The 15707-nt window shown below is 42.3% G+C and overlaps 1 protein-coding gene and 1 non-coding gene across 8 annotated transcripts in view; one reads left to right on the forward strand and one right to left on the reverse strand.

Annotated features, from left to right (window-relative positions):
- The window catches only part of TRIM33 (tripartite motif containing 33), a 146908-nt gene extending 134795 nt beyond the window's left edge, over window positions 1-12113 (reverse strand). For all 7 annotated transcript variants that reach the window (XM_060413171.1, XM_060413169.1, XM_042252920.1 and 4 more), the window contains exon 1: window positions 11468-12113. In XM_060413171.1, the coding sequence (XP_060269154.1) occupies window positions 11468-11993 (526 nt within the window). In that variant the 5' untranslated portion in view covers window positions 11994-12113. The remainder of the gene's footprint in view (window positions 1-11467) is intronic.
- TRNAE-CUC (transfer RNA glutamic acid (anticodon CUC)) lies at window positions 9918-9990 on the forward strand. The gene has a single exon. It is a non-coding gene; the product is annotated as a tRNA-Glu (tRNA).
- Window positions 12114-15707: the final 3594 nt, after the last annotated feature.

The raw sequence follows: 15707 nt of genomic DNA on the forward strand, positions 1-15707 counted from the left end.
TACTGTAAAGATAGCATTTTTCTCCCAAATTAATCTATATATTCAAAGCAATTCCAACATAAATACAGACAAGTTTTTAAAAGGAATTTTCACAAGATGATTCTAATATAAGAGCTGAAAGTCTAGATCAGTCAAGATAATCTTTAAGATGAACAAGGTATATAAAAGGCAATGCCAAAGAATGCTCAAACTACCGCACAATTGCACTCATCTCTCATGCTAGTAAAGTAATGCTAAAAATTCTTCAAGCCAGGCTTCAGCAATACATGAACGGTGAACTTCCTGATGTTCAAGCTGGTTTTAGAAAAGACAAAGGAACCAGAGATCAAATTGCCAACATCCACTGGATCATGGAAAAAGCAAGATAGTTCCAGAAAAACATCTATTTCTGCTTTATTGACTATGCCAAAGCCTTTGACTGTGTGGATCACAATAAACTGTGGAAAATTCTGAAAGAGATGTCCAGACCACCTGACCTGCCTCTTGAGAAATCGTATGCAGGTCAGGAAGCAATTAGAACTGGATATGGAACAACAGACTGGTTCCAAATAGGAAAAGGAGTACGTCAAGGCTGTACATTGTCACCCTGCTTATTTAACTTCTATGCTGAGTACATCCTGAGATACGCTGGACTGGAAGAAACACAAGCTGGAATCAAGATTGCCAGGAGAAATATCAATAACCTCAGATATGCAGATGACACCACCTTTATGGCAGAAAGTGAAGAGGAACTAAAAGCCTCTTGATGAAAGTGAAAGTGGAGAGTGAAAAAGTTGGCTTAAAGCTCAACATTCAGGAAACGAAGATGATGGCATCTGGTCCCATCACTTCATGAGAAATAGATGGGAAACAGCGGAAACAGTGTCAGACTTTATTTTGGGGGGCTCCAAAATCAGTGCAGATGGTGACTGCAGCCATGAAATTAAAAGACGCTTCCTCCTTGGAAGGAAAGTTATGACCAACCTAGATGGCATATTCAAAAGCAGAGACATTACTTTGCCGACTAAGGTCCGTCTAGTCAAGGCTACGGTTTTTCCTGCGGTCATGTATGGATGTGAGAGTTGGACTGTGAAGAAGGCTGAGCACCAAAGAATTGATGCTTTTGAACTGTGGTGTTGGAGAAGACTCTTGAGAGTCCCTTGGACTGCAAGGAGATCCAACCAGTCCATTCTGAAGGAGATCAGCCCTGGGATTTCTTTGGAAGGAATGATGCTAAAGCCGAAACTCCAGTACTTTGGCCACCTCATGCAAAGAGTTGACTCATTGGAAAAGACTCTGATGCTGGGAGGGATTGGGGGCAGGAAGAGAAGGGGACGACAGAGGATGAGATGGCTGGATGGCATCACTGACTCGATGGATGTGAGTCTGAGTGAACTCCGGGAGTTGGTGATGGACAGGGAGGCCTGGTGTGCTGTGATTCATGGGGTCGCAGAGTCGGACACAACTGAGCGACTGAACTGAACTGAAGGTTTACTGTAGCTTTATGAAAAGCACTAAAGGTAGAAAAAGGGGGGAAACTGATTTTTAAAAAACCTCTCATCTATCAAAAGACAGCTTTGTAAGTGTTGGTCGCTCAATCGAGTTCGACTCTTTGTGACCCCATGGACTGTAGCTCACCAGGCTTCTCTGTCCATGGAATTCTCCAGGCAAGAATACCGGAGTGGGTTGTTTCCTTCTCCACAGCTTTCTAAAAAGAAAAAGTCTAGTATACTAGTTTATTGTTGTGTAACAAATTATCCCAAAACTTAGTGGAGTAAAACCACTCCATTATCTTTCAGTTTCTTTGAGTCAGGAATCTGGGAGTGATATGGCAAGTGGTTCTCTCTATGCTCTAATGAGACTGCAGTCAGATGTCAGCCGGGACTGCAGTTATCTAAAAGCCTGATCACGTTGGAAGATCCACCTCCAAAGTGGCTCATTTACATGGCTGGGAAGTTGGTCCTGGATGCTAGTAGACCCCAGTTCTTTTCAGAACTGTTACAGTGACAGCTTGTTTTCACCGAGAACTAGAAATCCAAAGGATAAGGAAAAAGCTGAATACCTTTAATGAAGCCTCATAAGTCACTGTTAATTCTGCTATATTCTATTGGTCACCCAAACAAGCACTGTGAGCAAAGACTAAAGAAGGGTATAAATACTAAAGAGAACACCAGGGCCATCTTAAGAGGTTGGCTATCACACCAAGCCATAAACCTTCAATTTACATAACCAACAAAGTATCAGTATATAGAACTTACCAAGAATTCTTACGAATCAAAAATTTTTCTAAAATGTTAGCAAACTAAAGAGAAATAGAAGACATATGGACATGTTATTCACAGAAGCAATAACAAACTTCACGTAACAAGCATTCAAAAAGTAGTTTTCCCTAGTACCACATAATTCATGATATTTACACATCATTAAGATATAGATTTTAAATATTTTTCTGAAAATGGTGCATTTATGTTCATTCATCCTTGTTTTTTCCCACTCCACCTTGGGACTGATGTCCATTCTAGAAGCAGGTTAGGAAAGAAGGTGATATAATCTGCAACCACAGAGGAGACAAAATTAATGCATCCAACACCATGAGCCCAACCTCAGAACTTGTCCTCTGAAAAATAAAATGATAGAACTCAGTCGACCAGTCATAAACAGGAAAAAACAAAATTAATAGATCCACAGCAAGCTATTTACAAAAGGTCCAACTCTGTGAGTAAGTTATTAAGCACTCTTTTCCTCTTTATATTCCTTTGGGGACAACCTCTTTATGAACTGTGATGGGTACCCCAAAATGAAGGACTATAAACATATGAATCTGCCATCTTCCACTATTCCACAGTCTGACACTCTTTCTAATGACTCTACATTATCACTTTGTTATAGCCCCTTTAAAGAAGCAAGTCTCAAACTTTTTGTTCTCAGAATCCCTCTCACACTCAATCATTGAGAAACTAAAAATGTTTAGATGGGTTTTATCCATCAATATGTACTGTATTAGAAAGAAAAACTGGGGACTTTTAAATATCTTATTTAATATAATCATTTTTTAAAATTTATTTAAATTGGCGGCTAATTACTTTACAATATTGTGGCGGCTTCTGCCATACGTTGACATGAATCAGCCACAGCTGCACATGTTCCCCCGCTCCAAACCCCCCTCCCACCTTCCTCCCCCCCATCCCATCCCTCTGGATTTTCCCAGTACACTGGCTTTGAGTGCCCTGTTTCATACATCAGACTTGGACTGGTCCTCTGTTTCACATATGGTAATATACATGTTTCAATGCTATTCTCTCAAATCACCCCACCCTCGCCTTCTCCAAGAGTCCAAAAGTCTGTTCTTTGTATCTGTGTCTTTTTTGCTGTCTTGCAAATAGGGCAGTCGTTATCATCTTTCTAAATTCCATATATATGCATTAATCTACTGTACTGTTGTTTTTCTGACTTACTTCACTTTGTATAACAGGCTCCAGTTTCATCTACCTCATTAGAACAGACTCAAATTTGTTCTTTTTAACAGCTAATACTGCATTGTGTACATGTCCTACAACTTTCTTATCTATTCATCTGCCAATGGACATCTAGCTTGCTTCCCTGTCCTAGCTATTGTAAACAGTGGTGCAATAAACACTGGGGTACACGTGTCTCTTTCCATTCTGGTTTTCTCGGTGTGTATGCCCAGCAGTGGCATACACTGGGTCATATGGCAGTTCTATTTCCAGTTAAAATTTTTATTTATTTTTAACACCAAAATCATTTTGTGTCAGGGTACAGCTGACTAACAATAAATAACTGTTAATAATAATGTTTCATTAAAATATTTTATTAATTCATTTAAAAATAAACATACAGAATGCTGAAGTAAAATATTTATCAGAAATAATTTCCAAAACAAAACAAAAAGTTTTAGTAAAGAGTGACACTAATTCATATTTTTTTAATCTCTTGAATATCCAGTTTAATAGATGTCTGAATATAGTTTCTGCATTTAACCTGTTGTGAAAGGTTGTTTTGTTTGAAGAATATAAGGAAAATTTGGCCTCATACAACCATTTTAAGAAAAGGGAAGAATATTTTAATAGTGTTTTCATACAATCTGCGGATACTATTCTTTAATATATTCGAAAATCACAGTTTCACTTCTTAAACATCAGTTGCAATGTGAAATTTACCAGTGATGAACTTTTACTGCTCCCTTACGTTAAAATCTATTGGTCTATTTTGCACTTTGAACCTTTTTTCTATGTATGATTCTGTAATGTCATGCATTGGTCATTTGGAAATACTGGCTCACTATGTAGATCTTCCAAATGTTGACATTTCACTGTGCAGTACCCGCCCCCCCCAAAAAGTTAGTATCACTACCAGCCTTATCAGAAAAGCCTTTAAATATTGATAAGATACAAGTTTCCCAAAATCCTAATTTTCATTTAAAAGCTCAATTTTTATCACTGGCAACATAAAGCAACAGTTGTTTTCCTTAAAGTGACCCAGCTCAGTTCATTCATTTTTAAGAAAATGGCTGCCAAATTTCCACACCACAGTTTGTTAATCATTCTTTCAAGTAAAAATTATTTTCCAAGAAAAAAAGCAGCTAATCCAGCTTGGAATTCAAACAACTGCATGAGTACTTGTCTTACCGCACTTCAGTCTGCAGAAACACTTTGCATTATCACATTTTATCACACACAATATTAAGGATCAAGATTTTAAAAGTAATTTTTACTGCTTCAAGGACATAAAACTAATGTGATTTTCTTTGCTGGTGGCGGCAGTTTTACTCTAAGTATGTAATGGTAGAGATAGAATAACTTTTAAGAAGGGTCTGGAGGTACTATCTTAATTCCTGCTAACGTGCCAAGCAATGTTATCCATCACTGATTTCCTATTATTAATACAAACATCAGAACAGTGAATAAGGCAAATAATGAATCAGTGTTATAAGGAAAACAGTTTCAACTTTGCCAACACCTAAAAGTGTATCAGAGACAATCCTCTCCCCACTGTCACTCCCCCAACTCAGTTTCACAGACCAACTTTGAGAAACTACTTTAAGTTACTATTCTCATGTATTGTCTGTTATCAGGAGTGTATATAAGGAAATGAAAAGCAATTAGACTTTCCTAACTAAAACTCTTGGTGTAGAGATATTAGACATCGTAAAGACTCTGGATTTAGAATATGAATTTACCCAAGTTTTAGGCAGCTGGAATGAGAGATCTGAAATGCAAGTAACTGTCAGGCATGCTCTATTTCATCAAATGTCAGAAAAACACCAACAATTTGCCTTCCTGCCTCTTCTTTCTCCTTATCGTGAGACAGAAGTAATCACAAAAGCAATAGGGGACAACTGGAAGTCAACAGAAATAAGAGCAGTACAATTTACTGGGGGCTGGGCACTATATGAAGCAATTTACAGTGTATTAATCCATTTAAGCCTCACAATAACACTGTAAAACAGGTATTATTATTCTTCTCAATTTACAGACGCTAAGTAACAAACCAACAGTCATTCAGGTAGTAAATAATAGAGCTCAAAAATAAATGCAGGCCTTCTGACTGCATTGATTCCTGAATTACGTACATTTAACCAACCACAATGCTAGAAGTTGTTAAAGTGCTTTTGTTTGATACAACTTTAATAACTGATTGCTGATGACTATATTATCATTCAAAAACTCAAGTAGGGCCTAAAAAAAATTTCCCAGATAAGCCACGCCCAGAACTAGCCAACTGCCATTTATTACACATACTGCTGGGGAAAGAAAATCCAAGAACTGTAACGGAAGACTCCCCTAGTGGTTCACCATGTGCTGTGCTAAGTCACTCCAGTGGTGTCCGACTCTGCGACCCTATGGACTATAGCCCGCCAAGCTCCTGTGTCCATGGGATTCTCCAGGCAAGAACGAATACTGGAGTGGGTTGCCATTTCCTCCTCCAGTGGATGTTACCGACCCAGGGATCAAATCCATGTCTCTTATGTCTCCTGCATTGGCAGGAGGGTTCTTTACCACTAGAACCACCTGGGAAGCCCATGCTCAGTGATAAAACCATTTTGAGGACGAGCTCTTCACACTATATCCAGAGGTATTCTCTCTCACTTACAACATGGATGTTGCCATCTCAGACTTTTCACAAAAAGTTGAAGATTCGTAAACAGAATCATTTCCCCATGTTGATTCTCCCATTATTCCCCACAAAAGGTAAGTATATTAAACTTATGTAGATGTGAAAACTTAGCATTAAAAACAATAACAGAATCAGAATTTTACTGGATAAGAACTCAACTTCAAATTGCAGACCTGGAGAGGCTGTCTAGCTGACCCGCCCAAAGCTACACAGTAAATTAGTAACAGCACCTAATGCAATTTACTCCCAAATCAGATCTTCATCCACATCACCATGCTGTCTATGCCCTACTACAAAAGTCTCAACTCCTTCAAGAGTTCATCTGAGAGACTATTCAGATGCACCAATACATATCTGTACTTTTATTGATACATTATTAGATTTGCACATACCAACTTAGTTCAGTTCAGTCACTCAGTCGTGTCCAACTCTTTGCGACCCCATGAATCACAGCACGCCAGGCCTCCCTGTCCATCACCAACTCCCAGAGTTCACTCAAACTCATGTCCATTGAGTCGGTGATGCCACCCAGCCTTCTCATCCTCTGTCGTCCCCTCCTCCTCCTGCCCCCAATACCTCCCAGCATCAGGGTCTTTCCCAATGAGTCAATTCTTCGCATGAGGTGGCCAAAGTATTGGAGTTTCCACTTCAGCATCAGTCCTTCCAATGAACACCCAGGACTGATCTCCTTTAGAATGGACTGGTTGGATCTCCTTACAGTCCGAGGGACTCTCAAGAGTCTTCTCCAACACCACAGCTCAAAAGCATCAGTTCTTCGGTGCTCAGCTTTGTTCATAGTCCAACTCTCACATCCATACATGACCACTGGAAAAACCACAGCCTTGACTAGACGGACCTTTATTGGCAAAGTAATGTATCTGCTTTTCAATACGCTATCTAGGTTGGTCATAACTTTCCTTCCAAGGAGTGAGCGTCTTTTAATTTCATGGCTGCAATCACCATCTGCAGTGATTTTGGAGCCCCCAAAAATAAAGCCTGACACTGTTTCCCCATCTATTTCCCATGAAGTGATGGGACCAGATGCCATGATCTTCATTTTCTGAATGTTGAGCTTTAAGCCAACTTTTTCACTCTCCTCTTTCACTTTCATCAAGAGGCTTTTTAGTTCCGCTTCACTTTCAGCGGTAAGGGTGGTGTCATCTGCATATCTTAGGTTATTGATATTTCTCCCACTATTGACATACCCACTATTGACACCTATTTGACTCAACCTGAAACAAACCTAAAAAAAATAAACACAAAAGCACTTTAAAAAGCTCACTATTAAGATTCAACAAATATTAACTATCTATTTTGATTTTCCAAATACTCCAAAAGCACATAAATCAGTTCTTCTCCTCAAAATATTTAAATCCATGCCTCTCAAAGTGTGAAAGATTCCAGAATCAGAATAAGATACTTATTAAAAATTCAAATTCCCAGTGTCATCCCCAATTAAACTGAAACAATCTCTTAAACTCCCAAAATGGTATTTTAAAAAGCTCTCCATATGATTCTTATTCATCCAACATCTACTTATTGAACATTCACTCTACAACATTCCAGTGGGAAACAAGGAACAAACAAGTAAACAAAAACAAGAAAACATTTTGGATTTTATCTGTGCAATGAAGAAATAAAGGTAATATATCAAAGAGCGACCTGAAGACTACAAATGTCCCTTAGCAATCTCAAGGGACTGGTTCCAAAACCCCCGTCAGATATGGGATAGCCAATTAACAGTACTTTAAAGAGCAACCAGACACAGAGTTTTCAGGACAACGAAAATACTTTGTATGATATTATGACAAAGCCATGTTATTATACTACATTTGCTCAAACCCTCAGAATGTACAACAAGAGTGAAACCCTAACATAAACTGTGGACTCTGGGTGATTATGATGTAGGGCGATCAACTCTCAAAAACGTACCGCTGTGGTGAGGGATGTTGATAATGGGAGATACTATTTAGGTCTGGGAGGGTAGAGTTATATGGGAAATTTCCTTATCTTTCTGTATCTCACTTAATATTGCTGTAAACCTAAAACTGCTCTTTAAAAATAAAGCCTTAAAAAAAATAAAAGTCAGGAGGTCTTTCTGCACAGGCAACATTTGAAGTGAGTAGCCCTTCACTTAAGAACAGTGGTTCTCAAATTCAGTGTGCATCAGAATCACCTGCTGGACTTACTGAAAATGATTTCTGGTTAGACGGTCTTGAATGGGGCCCGTTCCTAACAAGAGTGCAGGTAATGTCGATGCTGCTAGTCCAGAAACCACACTTGGAGAATGATGGATCTAAAAGGAACAGCTAAAGGGTTTGAATAACTTTGGTGTGTTAGAAAAGGAGGAAAACAAGGCCATTAGAAGGGAAGGTAATGTCATTGCTTCGGAACGACTTAAGACAGTAAATCAAACTACCAACCATGCCTATTCAGACCAGAGAAAGAATCACAAGCTGTTCAATAATACCTTACAGTTGCAAAGCATTTCACAGAAAGTATTTTCACTTTCTTTACTTAATTTGCTTTAATGAGATATAAGTGAAGAACTATAAGCTACATTTTAGAGATAAAGAAACTGAAGGACAGAAACATGATAAACTGAGGGAACCAGAAAACAAAGGGCAGAAACTATGCTCCCAACTCCAATCCAGTGTTCCTTCCAGACAGCAAGTTTGATTTTTTTTTTAAAGGCAAAGTAAAAGATACACACAGGAGGTAATACTAAGTTATTTTCTAGACTCTGCTGCCTAAAAATATGGTGGCTTCCAGACTTAATCTGTTCTAGATACTGGTTAGAAAGCAACACTACCTTAAGACTGACAGTATTTAGTCTCGTCTACTTATTTCTCCTAGTTCCAAAACAAAGGATGACAAAGTGAAGAGGACATTTACACACAATTATTCTCTGTCCTGCATAAATGAAACAGAACTAACTTCATAAGCTCAGTCCCTCAGCCCCATCAATCAAACACAATTCTCATCTTGTATCCCCTCTAAATCTCTCACCTAATCCAGGTTCCTACTCATGAGGCCCTCAGCAGTTAGTTACACACCCATTATCCACCCTCCCTATACCCATTATCATTTAGTATCCTCTCCATCAATTAAACCCTCACTTTTAACTTAACATTCTTACCTGCAGGTCTCAATAATACTTCAAATCCAAAACTGAAATCATTACATCCTCCCTCCAAAACACAACACACACACACACAACCTGTTTCTGTGCCTGAATTATCTGATTTTGCATTAACAGCACTGCCACCCACCAAACAAGAAACCTGGAACTTGGCCTAGACACCTGTGTCTCTCTCACACCAATCTCAACTGGCGCCTCATCTCCATTCTCAGCACTACTTACAATCAGTTACCATCAATGATAACCTAGCTGCCATTTCACTAATAACTACCATGTACTAGTCACTTTGTTACATGTACTAGCACCATGTACTAGTCACTTTGTTAAGTCACTTTATTCTATCAATAACTTTATCAGGTAGATAATTTTTGTCCTTGTAAAATTAATCTGTCCAACTCACAAGCAAGAAGTGACCAAGTAGGCATCCAAGAAAAACGTTTTCTCCAGAAGTCCATACCTTTCCCCCATAACAAAACATTTCCTTCTTCAACACCTAACAGTTCTTTACCAGCTAATTTCTCTCTTAGATTACTGCCAGAATTTTCCTAACTAGTCCTGCCTCAGGTTTTTTCTTCCCTTACCTTTCGATGTGCCCCCAAGCAATCTTTATAGATCACAAATGTCATCCTTTTACCCTAATACAAACGTCTGTGAGGTGACTTCCCTGGTGGTCCAGTGGCTAAGACATGGCACTCTCAATGCAGGAGGCCCAGGTTCAATCCCTGGTCAGGGAACTAGATCCGACATGCCACAACTAAAGACCCCACATGCTTCAAGGAAGACCCTTGCAGGATAGATAGATATTTTTTAAAAAGTCTGTGAGGGACTCCCTTTAGTCTATCTACAATGTACCAGGATACAGTCTACAGGACGAATCCAAAACCCTTTAGCACAGGGCCACAATCCCTTACCTTAAGCCCCAAACTTCAAAAGCTTTGAAATTTTAGTTTTTTTCATGAGTCTGCAACAAAACCCACCCTGAATTGTAGGGGATTATTTCTCTATCCCATTAGTGATATTCATATGCCTCACTACAGAAACATTAATACTTAATAATGAATTGTTAACCCAGACCCTGCTGGAGTATTGAAGACCTCAGAGGAAAAAGAAAATTTTTTCAAAATATTCTGACCTCTAAAACACACCTGGTCCCAAGAGCTTCAGGTAAGGGATTGTGACTTCTTACCTACTCAGCCCATCAAACCAACTTAATTTCCAGTGATGACCTGATCCCGTCCCAGGAATGTATAAGGTGCCCTGTGTTCTGAAAACTCTACAACTCAGTGACCTACTCACCCTTCAAGAAACCTACTCAAGGACTGCTTTTCAGTAAAGTTTTCCTGACCTTCTCTTGACTGTGCCACAACCACTGTATCCACCGTCCACTGCTGTATCTCATACGTCTGTTTCCCCTATGCTGGGCAGTGAACCGGCTCCTCACTGCGTATTTTATCCAATCGCAGCACGGTATCCGAAACACTAAGGGTCCATTAATGTCAAAGAATATAAATTCATCCCAACTCTCCCTAACACCTAATTCCCTTCAAAGCTCAGTTCTCCTTTACCCCTAAACCTAAGGTTTTTTCCCTGGCCATACAGGCCCCTCACAGCGATTTTGTTTCCAGAGTTCCTTCTTCTCAATGTCATCCTAAAGTTACTTTCTACCAGACGCCTTTTCTTAGTCCCAAATTCGCCAATGCCCTTTAACCTTCCCAGTCCTTTAACCTTCCCAGTCCTTCTTTCCCCTAGCTTAGAACAAGTCTCCCCCCAAGGCAATTCATCCTCACTGCCCTTATCTCTTACCTACTCCCTCCTCAACACCTCTCGGGGCTGGGCCCTCCCTTAAAAACGCTTCTCACAGGCGGATTCCCAGACCCCTTCTTCGCTCACAATCCGTTCCATCAGCTCCCGAACCTACGCTCGGCCAGAGTCCACGCCTTCCCGGCCCGTATCTGCACACCACGAACCTCCCCTGCAGCCGGCGTCCCCTCCCCCAGCCTCTCTCTCTCCCCTCCCTTCACCCTCCCCGTCTCTCTGGAGGTTCAGCTTCTCTGAAAACTGTCCCAGGAGCCGTGTCTTTCACCTCTGAGACTCTTCAGGATCACGCCGGTCCGAGCAGCCCCGAACCCGAGTACTCTCAGAGGACCCCAGATCCTCCTCGGCACAGCAAACCCCCTTTGGCCCAGACCTCGGGCCGGGCCTCCCGCTCACCTTGCTGGATGTCGCCGTTGCTGCCCCCCGGGATGGGCACGTTGAGTTGGCGCTCGGGCTCAGGCAGGCATCGCAGGCAGAAGGAGTGAAGACAGGGCAACAGCTTGGGCTCCGCCTCACGCCGGCTCTGCAGGCTCTGCTGACACACGGCGCAGGTGTCCAGGAGCGAGGCTGGCGGTCCTGGAGGCGGCCCCGCCGAGGGACCCGGAGCAGGAGCCGAGGCCGGAGCTGGGGCTGGCGTCGATACCGCCCCCCCGGGAACTCCAGGGCCCATTGAGGCTGCAGGGGCTGAGGCAGCCGGGGCCGAGCCCGAGGAGGCCGCGGCCACCCCCCCGTCGTCGGGCCCGGCCGCGCCGCTCTCCGCGCCGGCCCTGCCGCCTTCCTCCTCCTCCTCCTCCACCAGCACCGCCGCGAGAGGCGGCTCCGCCTCCTGCGCCGCGAGCCCGGCGGCTCCGGCAGTTACCGGCGCGCTACTGCTGCCCCCGCCGCCGCTCTCAGCCTCGCCGCCGCCTTTGTTTTCCGCCATGTTTTCCTCTTTGAACCCGCCGGACCGCCCCGCGCCGCCCGCCGCCGCCGCCGCCGCCGCCCCCAGCCCCAGCCGCAGCCGCAGCGAGAGCGGCCGCCGAGAACGAGCAGGCTAGAGAACGAACGAACGAGAGCGCGCGCGCACGCGGCACCCCCAGCCTGGCGTCGCGCGGTTGCTGGAAGGCGGGCGCGGCGCGCGCACGTACGCACGGACGTCCTCCGGAGGGAGGCGGGAACTCCGGGCGCGGGCGCGCAGCCGTCCAGGTTGCCCCTCCCGACCTCTAGGGCCCGCACGTAAGATTCCGTCCCGCTGCAGTTCCGTTTGCAGTGAGCTTTTAAAGCCTGAGACTGTTGAGGCTAAACTACCTTTAGTCGCGAGTGGAAGAACTCGGACGCGGCCACTATACGGGGAAGAGTGGGAAAGGGTGGAAGGCCGGGGCTCTTTCCTGTAGAGCGAGCGACTCGGGTGGTGCGGGTCCCAGGGCGGGCGCATCTCCGCGGAAACCTCCCTCCGCGCGGGGTTAGACTCCCAGGCTTCCTGGGTCTCTGTGCTTTAATTAGCCGCGTTCCTTTGGATGATTGTATCTCTCGGGAGCAGTAAAGGGAGGATTTTTGTTTTTAACTGGCGGCTTACCAGAAATAGGCTGAAAAAACTCAGTGAAGAAAAAAAAAACTCTTTAACCGCTATTTTTAGCTTCTTAAGGTGATTGTTTCTCTGCCGTTGCTACGCATCAGAAAACCAATCGACTGAGAGGCTTTTTCAGAGCGGAGATGTGCCAGGACCACACCCCAGATCTGCATCAGGAAGTGGGGGAGAGCTGATGAATGTTGAAAGCGCTTTGACTGACTGATGGGCGTCAGTTTGAGAAGTCACGCTCTGACCAATATTATGTCTTCAGAGTCCCACTTAGTGTCCGGGCGTGAGTTGAGTCGCAAATACCCTAACAAGTGTAGTTAATAGCAGCTTTCAGGAAGGTTTGTCTTTATTTGGGAAACAAGTACTATGGCTGTTTTAATGTTCAGATCGTGAAGTACTTTCCTCTTCAGACAGTGTTCCCAAGAAATATTCTTGAGCTGGTTGGTATAAGTCCTTACAATAAGCCACCTCGAAACATTTTTCATTTATTCGTTCAAAACAGTGACCTCTTACTACGTGACAGGTAATGTTTTATAGATGCTAGGATTGCAGCAGGGAACAAAGGAGACCCTTGACTTTCAAGGAGTTTGCAGTCTGGGGGAAGAGTGATGTAAATATATGCAGGGAATGACAAAAGCTATGAAGGGGAAAAAAGAATTCAGATTAGAAGTGATTGGGGAAGTCCTATGTTGATCAAGCTTTGGTTCTCTTGCAGAAGAGTGTTCTAATCAGAAAAAGCAGTAAGTACAAAGGGCCTGAGGTAGACCATATTCTTGGCTTGTTACAGTCTGTGTGACTGGAGTGACTTGACAGAGGCAAAGAGAAGTTGAAGAGGAGATTAAAGAATTGAAGGAGCCGGTCACATACAGAGATGGCCTTCAACTTGCTAAACTTTTGTGTTTTGGAAAAGAACTTTGAAAAACTGCTTTCTCACCTCAAACAATTTAAGATGATCCTAAAAATTTTCATCAAGAGTGTAAATAGTTGCAGAGACTGCCATTTCTGACATTTTGCATTACTAACATTTTTCAGTTGTCACATTAATTTTAAAACTACCCAGTGGAAAGGTAAACAGGTGGTTTAACAAGCATCATCCATTTAAAAATTATATAATCAAAAGTGTTCCACTTCATTAGATAATATTAAACATGAAAAGTAAAATGTTAATTGGGAATGTCTCATAATGAGATGACTGGTAGTGGGGGTTTTTTTTGGTTTGTATAGACATAGATGTATATAACATTACTAGGAAGAGATACAGTCCTGTATCACTTATATTTTTATTGGCTTAAGTCACTGCATTAAAAAAAAGTGTATACGTACACAAATACATATATACATATCTAAATGAGAGTCAGATCATAAAGAGGGCTGAGTGCTGAAGAACTGATGCTTTCAAACTGTGGTACTGGAGAAGACTCTTAACAGTCCCTTGAACTGCAAGATCAAACCAGTCAATCCTAAAGGAAATCAGTCCTGAATATTCAGTGCAAGGACTGCCACTGAAGCTCCAAGATTGAGGGCAGGAGGAAAAATGGGTGACAGAAGATAAGATGGTTAGCTGACATCCCCGGCTCAATGGACAGTTTGAGCAAACTCCAAGAGATAGTGGAGGACAAGGAAGCCTGGCGTGCTGCAGTTTATAGGGTAGCAAAGAGTTGGGACACAATTTAGTGACTGAACAATGAACAACAGTACCTGGCACATGGTAAACATGAAATGAATGTAAAAGTAGACCCAAAGGGTCATGAAGGGAACACAACTGGAGGTAGAAACAAAGGTACCGGAGAGAAAAATCTCAAAAGAAACTGTACTGTGGACTGAACGGAGCAGTGGGTATAAGGATCCCACCATTTCCCTGACGTTGGCTATCTTTTACGCCAACTGCCTTGCAAGAACATTGTAAGAAAAACACAGTTCTGAAATGAAGAGAGATATCAATCAGAGCCTAGTAGCTCTGGCTGTGGAGGAAACTGCGATGTTGCTGGTAACCAGAAGAGGAAAGAACTTTCCAGCTATCCAGAAAAGAGAAAGAGCACTGGGAGTGAGCCATGGGGAGAGCATAATTCATGAGCTGGGTACAAGAGGTTGACAGCAGTGAGGCAGAGTAGCCCAAGAGTACCATGATGGTTTGCAGTGGCCAGTTCTGCCACTCTTGGACAGAGGAGCCTTGTTGTCAGCAGGCTTGGAAGCAATGCACAAAGACCAGCAGAGGAATGCTGAACTGCAGTTAAGATTTGGGGCATTTCTGTCAATGCACCATGCTTACAATCATGAGTGGGTGAGACTAGGGGATATAAAGGTGACATTTTGTGATTTAAAGTTCACTTCTCTGAACACAGGCATAAGCACATGTACCTTGGTTTAGCATGTCTTTGGACTTATCAGAAAGTTCAGTTTCATAACAAGGACCTTCCTAATGCACGTGTCAAAAGACCAAAATTTTAATGGGTGATGTTAAGAAGGGCGATTTTTGTCCAGAAATATGCCCAGTGCTCCACCGTGGAAAAGCAAAGGAAGTACAGGAATGGTCTGGATGGAAGACAGGTCTGGCCCCTGGATTCTCTTACAGTGATACCAATAAGAACAAAGGCATCACCTGGGAGAAGGGTATTGGAAGATCCCAAGAAGTACATCCCTGGAACAAAAATAATCTTTGCTAGTTACGAAATCAGAAAGGGCAGACTTGATAGCTTATCTCAGAGCTGCTAATGAGTAGTAGTTGGCCCACTGCCTTATTTCTTCAAAACAGAAATCTCAACTTCTTTTATGTGTAATGTTTAAATTGATCGCATATACCAGAATTCAGATCATGAATGGCTGATAAAATATTTCTGTTGGACAGTCCTGAATTAAAAAAGATTGGCTGTGGTTAAATTAATATATTCAGCTTTTTGAATTTTGATAATAATTCCAATTCAACAAGTACTATCACTGTTCCCTCTTCTAAAGGTTTGACTGATGATGTCCAGCTTTTCAAAGAAATGCTGAATGCCATTTCAAAACCTATAGGAGACTGGTTTTAATTTAGATTTATAGAACTGATTATATGAACATAAAATCTATATTTAAATACTG

Source organism: Ovis aries, chromosome 1 (genome assembly GCF_016772045.2).
Source record: "Ovis aries strain OAR_USU_Benz2616 breed Rambouillet chromosome 1, ARS-UI_Ramb_v3.0, whole genome shotgun sequence".
NCBI classification, from domain to species: Eukaryota; Metazoa; Chordata; class Mammalia; order Artiodactyla; family Bovidae; genus Ovis; species Ovis aries.